The sequence below is a fragment of the Odocoileus virginianus genome, chromosome 9 (assembly GCF_023699985.2).
Source record: "Odocoileus virginianus isolate 20LAN1187 ecotype Illinois chromosome 9, Ovbor_1.2, whole genome shotgun sequence".
NCBI classification, from domain to species: domain Eukaryota; kingdom Metazoa; phylum Chordata; class Mammalia; order Artiodactyla; family Cervidae; genus Odocoileus; species Odocoileus virginianus.
In genome coordinates, this window is record NC_069682.1 from 27515663 (window position 1) to 27529715 (window position 14053).

Here is a 14053-nt window from a genome sequence, read left to right on the forward strand (position 1 = left end):
AGGTGTGCCCTGGCATCACCACCCAGAGGCAATCCATAGAAAAGAGCCTCAGGTTGGTTTGATGGCTGAGTGAAAAGTAAATAAAATGCTGGAGCTCAGCGAATACGTTAGGGTCAGGGTTCACGTCTCTCTGTTGTGAGCATGGGAAACAGGCACTCCTGAGCAGCGTTTCTCAAAGTACAGTCCTGGGTAAAAGCACAAATCCCTGAACCCCATTCCAGACCCAGGAAGTCAAAACATCTGAATGGGTGCAATGCATTCAGCTGCAGAATCCCATGGATAGAGGAACCCGGCAAGCTGTGGCCCAGGGGGTCACAAAGAGTTGGGCATGATGAAGGCAACAGCACTCATGCATGTAACACGCACGACAGGTAACTGGCATCATGCTGTTTCAGAATCTGCTACTCAGGATGTGGAGTGAAGACCAGCAGTGATGGTGTCACCAGGGAACGTGCTGAAAATGAAGAGTCTCTCCTACCTTCTTGATCTACTGAATCAGGATCTGCAGTTGAACAAGATGCCCGGGTGATACAGATGTTATTCAAGTGGGGGAAATCTGGCTTAAGATCATTAGTTCCCTGTCTGGTTGGACACTAGAAAGACCCAGGTCATTTAAACACATGACTGTGGTCTGAGTTCCACTCCCCGGAGACTCTGAATTAACTGCTCTGCAGGGTGACCTGAGTATAAGGATTTTTAAAATTTCCCCAGAGGATCCTAATGTGTAGCCAAGATTGAGAACCACTGCTTAGCAGGTATGAGTAGATATGCCCTAGGAGAAGAAATTCAATTTGTCAAATGGATTTTGAAGCTAATAGAAGGGACAAGGATCTGAAGACAGATTTCTTTTGATTTGAAGGAGCAAGACCCCAGAAAGAAAACTGCACTTCTTTATAATTTTCTGAAAAGACTGACTGGTTTGGAAAATCACAAGACAGATCATGGAGAAGGAGAACATAGAGTTTGCAAAATGAACTAGAGTCTAGAAAGCATGCCACCCAATAACCTTTTGAAAAGAGGGTTTTTGCTACAATACTTCTCAAGCAAAACCCAAGAAGATTGCAGCCCTCTTAGATACTGGAATAACAAGTGCTTGGGTGGAAAACTACCAATGGCCAAAGGAAGAATAAGCTTAAAGGCAATCTCTGAAACCTGAAGACCCTAACCAATGAGTCCCAGTGGTGGCACAGAAGCTCCTGCTGAGGGGGAACCAGAAGAGGCCAAAACAGGACAAGGAGGAACCAGGACACGTGGAACTTCTGAGCAGTGGCCACTGTGTAAACCACTGGATTAGTCACCGAAGCTTGAGCAACATGTCAAACACTGAGAGACTGAGCCATCCTTCAGCCAGAGGCCAACAACTACAGTTTATGTCCTTGGTCCAGGGACCCCTTTCTCCACCCCTGGACAAAAGGCTCCCCACCTCCGCTGTTCCATTCCTTGGCAGAGTTGCTGCAGAGGGAGGAAAGAGAGAGTCTTGAATCCAAACACATATTTACCCAAGTGATATTAAGTCTGAATCTAGACGTAACTGCAAGATTGAGGTTTTTCCAATACCATAGTGGGAATGGAGGCTTGAGGGTTAAAGGGCATTTTTTATAGAAAAATGAGGAAAGTTCCATGTCTGATTCCTGAATTATGCCTGCAAATTTCAAATCTGCTCCACTAGCTAATAGGATCTAGTCCCTGCCCATAAGGCAGTCTTCCTCTCCCTAGGTCCCTGGGGACTTGGTGTCAAGACAAAAAGGCTTCTTTGAATGGCATTCATTTTGTGAGAGGATGTTTGCAAGAGGATGAGGATGAAGGAAAATGTTACAAGATCATGAAGCATAAGCAAGCCATCTATAGCTGAGAGAGAGAACTGGGACCAGAACTCGGGTCTACTAACTGAGAAGTACCGATGAACTCTGAAACCCTCAAGACTATCTTGAGGTTAAGAATTCACCTAAGCAGCATCAATGGTCCTGTCTTAGGACAGGATATTTACTTATAGACAGATGAATACACTGCATTAATAGCATTAATCACTCTAAAGTGAATCAGCCTCAGCGGACAAAGTTACTGACCAGTGAATGGCCTCAAATGACCATTTGCTGATTGTTAAGGAGGGATGAAAAAAGATGTAATTAAGAGATGACATAGTTTGGGAAGAAATCACATAGGGAATCTAATTTGGGGATTATTTAAAATAAAATATATATGAGACTCCCCTCCCGCAAAGAAAATCTAACCATCATTGATTTGACTAGTATAATAAAACCTAGGAAAATAAATTTCACTAGATGCTCTTGAAATTGCCTCAGCTAGAACACATTGATATACAATATAATTCTACATCTGCTATGAGCCCACTACAATGTTTATGTTAGTGCCATGAAACATTTCTGGCAAATTTATAAGAATTTGTTGTAGTATCCTTTCTGCCCAATCCATAGGGGAGAAGAAAGTTGAAGGATTAAAATTAGTGACGTATATTTCAGCAACCAGTTTCTTGGAATGCTGCCCCAAACCAGAAAAAAGCTCTACATATGGAAAATACTCAATGAGGATAGAAGTGATGGAAAGAGACAAGGTCTCAATAAATGGTCAAAGCTGTCAGTGAACTATTAATGAAACCATCTTAAAATAACCAATATAAAAGGGGAAACTGAACCACAAAACCAAGAAGTCTAATGTTCTCTGCTAATAACTCTGATTACTGAAACAATCCTTTAAGACAAATCCATACTTTCTAACAGCATGCATAAAACATGAATTATCTTGCTGTGCTATAACGATTTCTGATGAATCCTGACAATGAATTAAGCAATCAAGAATTGTTTACGATCTGTATTAAGAGCCAGTTCCTTTTGCTTTGCTTTAAAACAGCCTATCTTTGGACAACCCCCAAACATAGGTGGAAAATATTTACACTCCCAAACCATGAGTTTTAGGACAGAAATGTTGAGGTTCATAAGTCAATTCATAGGAACTATGAGCTCAACAGGGAATTATAGGGTTAAAATAAATCACTCTAAAAAGGTCTCTGACATAAGCTGTCTTGGTCGATGCAGACCAGATTACTGCCGGGTTTCAAATAAAAATTTTTGCTACAAAGTTAATAAGTTTTATGTCCAATGCAGTTTTTTAAAAGCCATCTTGCTTTTCTAACATCATCTCTTGACAGGAAAAGGAGTGTTTGTTTTGTCTGTCTTCAGACTCTCCTGAAAGTTGCTCTAAAATGGTACCCAAACAACCTGTGCCATGGGCAAGCTTAGCCTGCACAAGAGAGCTGCTTAAACACGCTGCATGGTCCAGAGAATGACCCTTTCTAGGAAGCAGACTTTATCATGTGAAAAGAAAGAAAAACTTACCAGGGTAATCATTCTTGTCTATGTCTGAATCTCCTCTTAAAGTAAAGCCGAATCCAGAAGGGACGGCCTGGGAGGCCCACACTCCTTGCAGAATCTGGGAAGGCTTGGTGTTTAAGCCATTCTTGTTCCCGTTGTAAATGAGCACTTTGCCTCTTTGATCCTTGCCTGCGAAAGGCGCACCAATGGCAATGTCTGCAGACAGAGACACATTATTTCTCATTAAGGAAGAATGTTAGAGAATTCAGTACAAAGAGCAACAATCCAAAGGGCTTCTTCAGTTTTCCAGAAAAATGTGAAGGACTATAGCAAGAGGAAATTATTGTTGCCTTTCATCCATTCAAAAAATATTTACCAAGTGCCTATTATGTGTCAGGTACAGTGGATTCAATGGTGAACCAGACACTGATTTTCAGAAGTTTATACTCTAGTGTGGGGAATAGACAATTTGAACAGAGAAATAATCAGGGGGGACTTCCCTGGCCGTCTAGTGGTTACAACTCCATGCTTCCAATGTACAGGGCACGGGTTCAATCCCTGTTTGGGAAACAAAGATCCCATTTGTTGTGCTGCATGGTTGAAAACACACACACACACACACACACACACACACAGAATCAAGGAAAGATGGAAAAGTGACAAATGCTCTGTAGAGGATCTTAAAAATACTGATGTGATGGAGAGTGACTGGATTCTTATTTTAGATGAAGTGTTCAGACAAGTGTCTGTAAGATTAACCTAGAAACTGAAATCTGGGGACAAGATGAAACTGACTGTGGAATCGGAAGGAAAAGCAGTCCAAGAAGAAGGGAAGACTGTGCATAAGCCCAGGGATGCAAAGAGCTTGGCCCACCTGAAGAGCAGCCAGAGGGTGGTCAACGTGGAAACTGAGTGAGGGATGGGGAAGAGCTGGGTCAGAGCACTGGGCTGCATAGACCAGTTGAGGCACCTTTGCAGGGTACTTAGAGTTTCTTATTAAAAGAAATAAACATCATAGAAGAAATAAAAAAAAGAAATCAAAATATGCATAGAAATGAATGAAAATGAAAACACAACAACCCAAAACCACCGTAAAAGCAGTGCTAAGGGGACGGTTCATAGCATTACAGGCTTACCTCAAGAAACAAGAAAAAAGTCAAATAAATAACCTAACTCTACACCTAAAGCAATGAGAGAAGGAAGAAATGAAGAACCCCAGGGTTAGTAGAAGGAAAGAAATCTTAAAAATTAGGGCAGAAATAAATGCAAAAGAAACTAAGGAGACCATAGCAAAAAACAACAAAGCTAAAAGCTGGTTTTTTGAAAAAATAAACAAAATTGACAAACCATTAGCAAGACTCGTTAAGAAACAAAGAGAGAAGAACCAAATTAACCAAATTAGAAATAAAAACGGAGAGATTACAACAGACAACACTGAAATACAAAGGATCATAAGAGACTACTACCAGAAGCTCTATGCAAATAAAATGCACAACTTGGAAGAAATGGACAAGTTCTTAGAAAAGTATAACTTTCCAAAACTGAACCAGGAAGAAATAGAAGATCTTAACAGAGCCATCACAAGCAAGGAAATCGAAACTGTAATCAGAAATCTTCCAGCAAACAAAAGCCCAGGATCAGATGGCTTCACAGCTGAATTCTACCAAAAATTTAGAGAAGAGCTAACACCTATCTTACTCAAACTTTTCCAGAAAATTGCAGAAGGTAAAACTTCCAAACTCATTCTATGAGGCCACCATCACCCTAATTCCAAAACCAGACAAAGATGCCACAAAAAAAGAAAACTACAGGCCAATATCACTGATGAACATAGATGCAAAAATCCTTAACAAAATTCTAGCAAACAGAATCCAACAACATATTAAAAAAATCATACACCATGACCAAGTGGGCTTTATCCCAGGAATGCAAGGATTCTTTAATATCCACAAATCAATCAATGTAATACACCACATTAACAAATTGAAAGATAAAAATCATATTATCTTAATAGATTCAGAGAAAGCCTTTGACAAAATTCAACATCCATTTATGATTAAAACTCTCCAGAAAGCAGGAATAGAAGGAACATACCTCAACATAATAAAAGCTATATATGACAAACCCACAGCAAGCATCACCCTCAGTGGTGAAAAATTGAAAGCATTTCCCCTGAAATCAGGAACAAGACAAGGGTGCCCACTCTCACCACTACTATTCAACATAGTTTTGGAAGTTTTGGCCACAGCAATCAGAGCAGAAAAAGAAGTCAAAGGAATCCAGATAGGAAAAGAAGAAGTGAAACTCTCGCTGTTTGCAGATGACATGATCCTCTACATAGAAAACCCTAAAGACTCTACCAGAAAATTACTAGAGCTAATCAACGAATATAGTAAAGTTGCAGGATATAAAATTAACACACAGAAATCCCTTGCATTCCTATACACTAACAATGAGAAAACAGAAAGAGAAATTAAAGAAACAATACTATTCACCATTGCAACAAAAAGAATAAAATACTTAGGAGTATATCTACCTAAAGAAACAAAAGACCTATACATAGAAAACTATAAAACACTGATGAAAGAAATCAAAGAGGACACAAACAGATAGAGAAATATACCGTGTTCATGGATTGGAAAAATCAATATTGTCAAAATGGCTATACTACCCAAAGCAATCTATAGATTCAATGCAATCCCTATCAAGCTACCAACGGTATTTTTCACAGAACTAGAACAAATAATTTCACAATTTGTATGGAAATACAAAAAACCTCCAATAGCCAAAGTAACCTTGAGAAAGAAGAATGGAACTGGAGGAATCAACGTGCCTGACTTCAGACTCTACTACAAAGCCACAATCATCAGGACAGTATGGTACTGGCACAAAGACAGAAATATAGATCAATGGAACAGAATACAAAGCCCAGAGATAAGTCCACGAACCTATGGACACCTTATCTTCTACAAAGGAGGCAAGGATATACAATGGAAAAAAGACAACCTCTTTAACAAGTGGTGCTGGGAAAACTGGTCAACCACTTGTAAAAGAATGAAACTAGAACACTTTCTAACACCATACACAAAAATAAACTCAAAATGGATTAAAGATCTAAACCTAAGAACAGAAACTATAAAACTCCAAGAGGAGAACATAGGCAAAACACTCTCCGACATGAATCACAGCAGGATCCTCTATGACCCACCTCCCAGAATATTGGAAATAAAAGCAAAAGTAAACAAATGGGACCTAATGAAACTTAAAAGCTTTTTCACAACAAAGGAAACTATAAGCAATGTGAAAAGACAGCCCTCAGATTGGGAGAAAATAATAGCAAATGAAGCAACAGACAAAGGATTAATCTCAAAAATATACAAGCAACTCCTTCAGCTCAATTCCAGAAAAATAAATGACCCAATCAAAAAATGGGCCAAAGAACTAAACAGACATTTCTCCAAAGAAGACATACAGATGGCTAACAAACACATGAAAAGATGCTCAACATCACTCATTATCAGAGAAATGCAAATCAAAACCACAACGAGGTACCATTACACGCCAGTCAGGATGGCTGCTATCCAAAAGTCTATAAGCAATAAATGCTGGAGAGGGTGTGGAGAAAAGGGAACCCTCTTACACTGTTGGTTGGAATGCAAACTAGTACAGCCGCTATGGAGAACAGTGTGGAGATTTCTTAAGAACTGCCATATGACCCAGCAATCCCACTGCTGGGCATACACACTGAGGAAACCAGATCTGAAAGAGACACGTGCACCCCAATGTTCATCGCAGCACTGTTTATCATAGCCAGGACATGGAAGCAACCTAGATGCCCATCAGCAGACAAATGGATAAGGAAGCTGTGGTACATATACACCATGGAATATGACTCAGCCATTAAAAAGAATTCATTTGAATCAGTTCTAATGAGATGGATGAAACTGGAGCCCATTATACAGAGTGAAGTAAGCCAGAAAGATAAAGAACATTACACCATACTAACACACATATATGGAATTTAGAAAGATGGTAACAATAACCCTATATGCAAAACAGAAAAAGAGACACAGATGTACAGAACTGGCTTTTGGACTCTGTGGGAGAAGGTGAGGGTGGGATGTTTTGAGAGAACAGCATCGAAACATGCATATTATCTATAGTGAAACAGATCACCAGCCCTGGTGGGATGCATGAGACAAGTGCTCGGGCCTGGGGCACTGGGAAGACCCAGAGGAATCGGGTGGAGAGGGAGGTGGGAGGGGGGATCGGGATGGGGAATACATGTAACTCCATGGCTAATTCATGTCAATGTATGACAAAACCCACTACAATACTGTAAAGTAATTAGCCTCCAACTAATAAAAAAAAGAAATAAACATCTTCTTTCACAAAGATTATATTCTTGAATGATGACATCATCCCATGATATAGGCAAGATTCATTTCATAGTCAAGGCCTCTGAGAAACTGTGAGAGTCCTATCAACTGTCTCCCACGTAAACTTAGCACTAAATGAAAATGACCTTCTGTGAATTCAACAGGATTGTTCTAAACAATGCACCTAACTACTGAGGTTTACGTGAAAAAGAGTACCAATAACATGATGACATAACAATGCTATGCCACGGACATCACTGTATGTCCTTATTTTGTCATTCGTCCATTTATCTTTGTTCCTAAGTAAGTCTGATAAGACTAAATAAATCGTAAATTGATTTTTACTATATAACAAGGATCATAAATCCACTTTCACTTAACAGGTTAAGGATAAACTCAAAAAACTCAGCCTGTTGCAGAAAATAAATATATTCTCACATGGTAGATGGAAAGGGGTACTTTTCTCATGTCCTCTGAACCCATGAGTTGACATCTGTCCCCTGGTTTCATCCCATTTTGGCATCATTTTAAAGATGTCAAAGCTCAGAGAGGCAGAACCCCTTTTAGGTCATTACAAATGTCTCTCTTAGCTCTTGAAAGTATCATTAAAGGCTTGAGAGAAAAGACAAAAAGAATAGAAGATAATGAAAAAGATGATTCCACCAATAACTTAGCATTATTTATTTCATGTGGTGTTCAGGAATAGGGCAGTTTTTGAAAGCAACAAATCAGTTGAAGATGAACTTGTCTTTTTAAAAAAAATTTCCCTGGAACCATGAGCTTTTAATATACCTTTATGTTTTATGGTACTTTAAAAGTTACCATACATTGCTGAGACATGTTTTTTCAAACAAATCATAAAAGTACACGACCATGTGCCAAAGGTATTAATACTTTGATTTGATGAGAATACTCCCTAAGCTCTTTTGTTGGAGCAAAATCCTGTTACTCCCTTGAATGTCAAGAAATCCATTATGCCTTGGTCCTTAATTTAAAGGTCCTGAAAATGTATGCAAAATTTTGTGTGAGCTGCCATGTTTTACTGAGAAGAGGGTACTTAGAAGGCATTCTGTGTTTGATCCCTGGGCCAGGCTCCTCTATCCATGGAATTTTCCAGGCAAGAATACTGGATTGGGTTGCCATTTCCCCCACCAGAGGATCTTCCTGACCCAGGGATCAAACCCACATCTCTTGTATCTCCTGCATTGGCAGGGGGATTCTTTACCACTGCGCCATCTGGGAAGTCCCAACATCTATAATAGCCCAAACTAAATAAAGTTTAAATTATCTTGAAATTTTAGATAATTTATTAAAGACCCATCTTAAGAACTGTTTCACATACAGCACTGTGAAGTCTGTTGCTTACTTCATGTAACAGTAACATGATATTATGGCACATACGTAATTTCCATGCAGTGGTGTACATTACCATTGTATCCATCTTGGTTCAGGTCTCCTAAATGTGCCACAGCACTGCCGAATCTCCCGAAAACCTCGGTGCCTGCAAGCACCTGTGGGTCTCTGAAGACGAGAGCACTCTCTTGCAGATACAGATAAACTTGCCCTACTTCTCTGGGGCTGCTCTCAAATTCACGTTCCATAAAGAGAGGTGCCCCAATCAGTACGTCATCCATCCTGCAGGGAACAGAGAGAGAGAACAGCACAGACATGAGCTGCTTTTGGGTGGACTTCTAATCAATGAGACGAGTACATTTCCACTGGTTTATTTCCTTTTCCAGGAGACATTTTACAGTCATATTTCTTTCATCGCTCTGTTATGTTTTCAGAATAGAATGCCGTAAGAAAATAAGAGTTGCTGAATTATCACATTGAACCTTTCAAACTATGTTAAAAATGACTACTTTAAGAAAACCACAGATATTTCACTTTTCAGCTTTTTAGCTTATTTCCAGGAAAAGTACTTACACAAGTAACACATATCAGAAAGACCTAACTAGGTTTTTGAAAACCTGGATGAGAATTTGTCCACAATTTATTTATTTATGCATTTATATTATGAAGTTTTCTTGCAGTGATAAGGTTTAAAATAAAGGCTGTCCTCCTCTTTTCTTTTGGCACCTCCATTTAAATAAAACAGAGGCCAGAGAAGGTTCTCATACTGGCTGGAAAGGCAGAAAACAAAATTTTCCTCCCAAATGCAAATTTAGGTTTTTTTCTTTGTGAAAGTAGATATTATCACAGAAAACTAGTAGATAATTTTTCAGATTGATAACATTCCAAGAAAGAAATAGCAGTTGGTTGCTGGTGGTGGTGGTTTAGTCACTCAGTCGCGTCTGACTCTTGTGACCCCCCAGAGTATAGCCTGGCAGGATTCTCTGTCCGCAGGATTTCCCAGGCAAGAACGGTGGAGTGGGTTGCTGTTTTTCTTTTCCAGGGGATCTGCCCAGTGGGCTGCCATTTTCCTTTTCCAGGGATTGAACCTGCATCTCCTGCACTGCAGGTGGATTCTTTACCAACTGAGCCACTAGCTAAAATATTTTCTTAAAAATATTCCAAATGCATTTTCTCACTCTGCTTCCATAGTCTGGGCCTAGAGGGAGGTAGGAATTGGGGCTATTCCAAGCCTCGGGATTTTCCTTGGAGGAAATCTTTATTTTCTTATTCATTTATTTATTTTTAAAATTTCTGTTGTTATTATTGCCAGGATGAAGAGCTATTTGTTATTTTTCGTATTTCTGTTATTATTATTGCCAGGATAAACAGGTATTTGTTAAATACCTAATTGTGTGTGCTGCTGCCTTGTAGTTAAAAGACATCTAAATCCACTGGTTCTCTAGTGCAGAGATTGATGGGGACCATTTTCCCATTCTCCAAAGAAGGAACAATTGGTCCCTGAGGATATAAACATGACGGGACTGACACATCGCCTCACTGTTTCCCACTGCCAACACCGGGGAGGAGTTCTAGAAATGCAAAATTATCGACCTGTCATTGTGAAAGATTAGCACATCCATGCAATCTTTGGATTCTTGGAGGATTATGACAACATTGATTTATTTTCATAGAGATACAGTTCCCTAGATATTTATGTGTATGTCTTCTAAAATGTTCTAAATGCAAAAAAGGAGAAAGACATTTGTTCTCAATTTATAATTGTGTTTTCATAAAGCTGAGAGACAATAACTGTCTTGAATTCAATTGGTTCAATGTGCCTTGTAGAATATTTTGCACTTAGTGTCAATATTATTTTATGTTAGCAATAATACTACTTAACCATCACAATATATATTATTGTTTAGGCTGGTATTTTAAAATCTTGATTTACAACTCATTAGTGAATTGTGAAATCAATTTAATGGGTCTTGACAAGCACTTTTAAAAAATGAAATAGAATAGAAAATATGAGTGAATGCATTGCACATAATAAGAGTATTCTTCCATGAAACCTTTTGTTTCAGTTGTGTGTGTACACTGGGTTGCAATGTCAAATGTATTTCTAATTATGAACCCACAGGCCAAAAAGCCACTGAAAAACTACTGCAGTAGGCCATGCATGCTATTAGGCTATTTAAAAATTTTTCAAATCCTTTATTTGAATATACTCAATTCAAGTTTAAAGTTTAATAATATTTATTAGTAAGGATGCTTTTCACTGAACTTCTGAAAAAGCAGTAGTATAATAGCTGGGTATTATTCTAAAAGTATATAATATATATAATAATACATAATCTCAAAAAAGAACAATGATGAAGAAATAATATTTATGGTGAGGTTTTCACTAAAAGCCACCTTCTCTGCTTGGGTCATGTTGGTGGTTTGGATGAGATCTAAGGTATAAAAGTAGGATATATACACTAAACTTCATCTTATTGAATTGTCTAATATCTGAGCATAGTTTTCTTTCAGTTTCTATGTATTCATTTGTGTCTCTTTTTTATGTCTAAAAATGTATTATGTCCACTCTAGTAATATGATGTAAGGAGCGGGTTCTCATCCTTTCACGTGTTCTCAGAGACAAAACATTATAAATACTTTCCTGAAGAGCAAAGCATAAATATAGTGAGAGAGGGGGGATGAGGGAACCCATCAATGAGAATATTCATTATGAAAAATCTGAATTTAAGTCTTCTACAGCCAAATAGTATTTAATATGTTAATTTAACTTTAACCCATAAAATTTTCCATTTCTTCTTCTTTCTCAACAGTTTAGTGTACGCTAATACCCAAGACGACTGATTTTCAGAATGTAGTTATTTATCAAAAGAAGGCAGGTTAGGAGGCTTTATATTAGAATTGATATCTAATCAATATAATTATTTTATGACAGGCAAAAACTAATATGGCTTATCAATTACATTACAGAAATCAATTTAATCTGCAGCTTCTTTATGCTTTAAGTTTCTAGATTTTCTACTTAATCATGTCATAACGATTTCTCCTCTATGAGAGAATCCACTTGGACTAAATCTGGCACCAAAACACAGCTACTCAAAGCTGCTTCCTTTCAAATAAATTTTCTCTAAAATGCTCTCAAGTTAACCAATTGCTAAGAATCTCTAAATTTAGTTCCTTTGAGATCTGCTGAGGCTAGAACAATCCAAGTGGATTAAATTGTATTTCTGTGAATTTCTGAAATAGCATAAATACTAAAAGGGTCAAAAAGCCATAAGAAAATAAAAAACAGATCTGCTTAAGTTCAAGAGGAAAATACTATCTCCCTTTGTTGTTAAGTTTGTCCAGAAATTCCTAACAGAGTTTACATAGAAAGACTTCACTGCTCTGGCTGTCTTAAGATAACTAAACTGAAATTAATTTCAGCAGCTTGTGAATATTTTCAAAACAGTCTCAGGCTGGACCCTATCAATGACCAATCAGCATGCACGCAACTGTTTAGTCTAAATTTTTGAAGTCCACTTCTGATACCTGGGTGTTTCTTTAAATAAAAAAGAAACTGGGGAAATCCTCACCAGTTTATTAATTTGGTCACATTAGTTAATGACACCGCCTTTTTTCCCCAGTGGTGGGTATTGGAGCATTTGTAGGGACTTTGCTTTTGTTGCACAGTGGATAGACAGGATGACGAGTTTACTAGGTGATCTCACGTACACTAGTACTTAATCATCCCTCGGATGGAAGAAGGAAAGTCTGCTTCAATCCCACAGAACTGGGTCCTAACTTCTGAACTGTGAATGATCAGTTAGCTCAGTGATGTTCTTAACCCTACTCTGCGTCACTGCACAACATTCACTCGGGTCTAGGACTTGAAAGATTTGGGTTATATTTTTTAAAAAAAGACTTTTTGAAAATTAGAAATTGGGTAAAGAATAAGAATTAAATTTCAATTCTAGTATGGATCTCTGCTAAATAATGTTCACTTAGCATTCTTTAATCACTGATAAATGCTGGGAAAGCTAGAAAGGGCTTTGTGAATTTAAAAAATTGTAGGAATTACAGACTCTCTAAAATTATTTATGAGTTAAACTAATGACAGTGAAATACAGCAGCCTAATATGCCTAGTTTTAATATAATCCAACAAACTGATTTTTCTTATAGGCCATGACATTAAAAACCATTGATAACCAATTTTTTTAGCATCATTAAGGACAATATTAAAGTTCTTTGGGTGAAAATAACTGAAATTACGATTTTATGTTTTAGTAAAGTAGAAGTCTGAATTTCTTTATGAAATTAATGGAAACTAATAAAATGCACATTTAATAAACAGATTCTCATTAAAGCCAACACAGAGTAAAGACTTAAACACAGGTTTAAGTGCTAGAACAGTGCTGGGGTTTAAAGGATGCTCAACAGATATATGTTGAATGAAAGAATAAAGAAAAAGATATTTTCCAAAAGATACAAAAGTTACCAAACTTATCTCCAATCATAGGCCATCACATAATAAATAAAGTTCATTTCTAGCTATACCGAGGTCATAGCTAATGTCTATCAATGATGTATCTAAAGTGCTTAGCCCAGATCTGGGAACACAGTTAAGATTTTTCATAGATGTGCTTCTTATGAAAATGTAAGCTCCATGGAAGCAGAGCTCTATTCTTCCTTATTCATCGCTACATTCTGAGCATCCAAGAACTATGTCTGGCATACAGTAGGTGCTCCAACAATACTTGTTGGATGGATAATCAGTTCATCTCAATTTATTGGTTTTCTTATTTAATCATTTGTTTAATCTGTTGGGTGCTTTTAGTGGATCAGAGAAATGCTTAATAATAAGTTTCTTTGAAATAATGACTTAAACACAACCATAATTTATCATGCTGTTTGATCCAAGTTCAATTGTAATTTACTGCCATAATCTGAAAACATAACATTCTTATTTTACCTTCTGCATGGATGTCACTAGTATGCAATAACAGGAGAAA

At 37.7% G+C, this 14053-nt stretch overlaps 1 protein-coding gene across 2 annotated transcripts in view; it reads right to left on the bottom strand.

Moving 5' to 3' along the window:
* The window catches only part of ITGA8 (integrin subunit alpha 8), a 190197-nt gene that overhangs the window by 122200 nt on the left and 53944 nt on the right, over window positions 1-14053 (bottom strand). For both annotated transcript variants that reach the window (XM_020881335.2, XM_020881336.2), the window contains exons 12-13: window positions 9138-9343; window positions 3354-3545 (exon numbers count right to left, since the gene is read on the bottom strand). In XM_020881335.2, the coding sequence (XP_020736994.2) occupies window positions 3354-3545; window positions 9138-9343 (398 nt within the window). The remainder of the gene's footprint in view (window positions 1-3353; window positions 3546-9137; window positions 9344-14053) is intronic.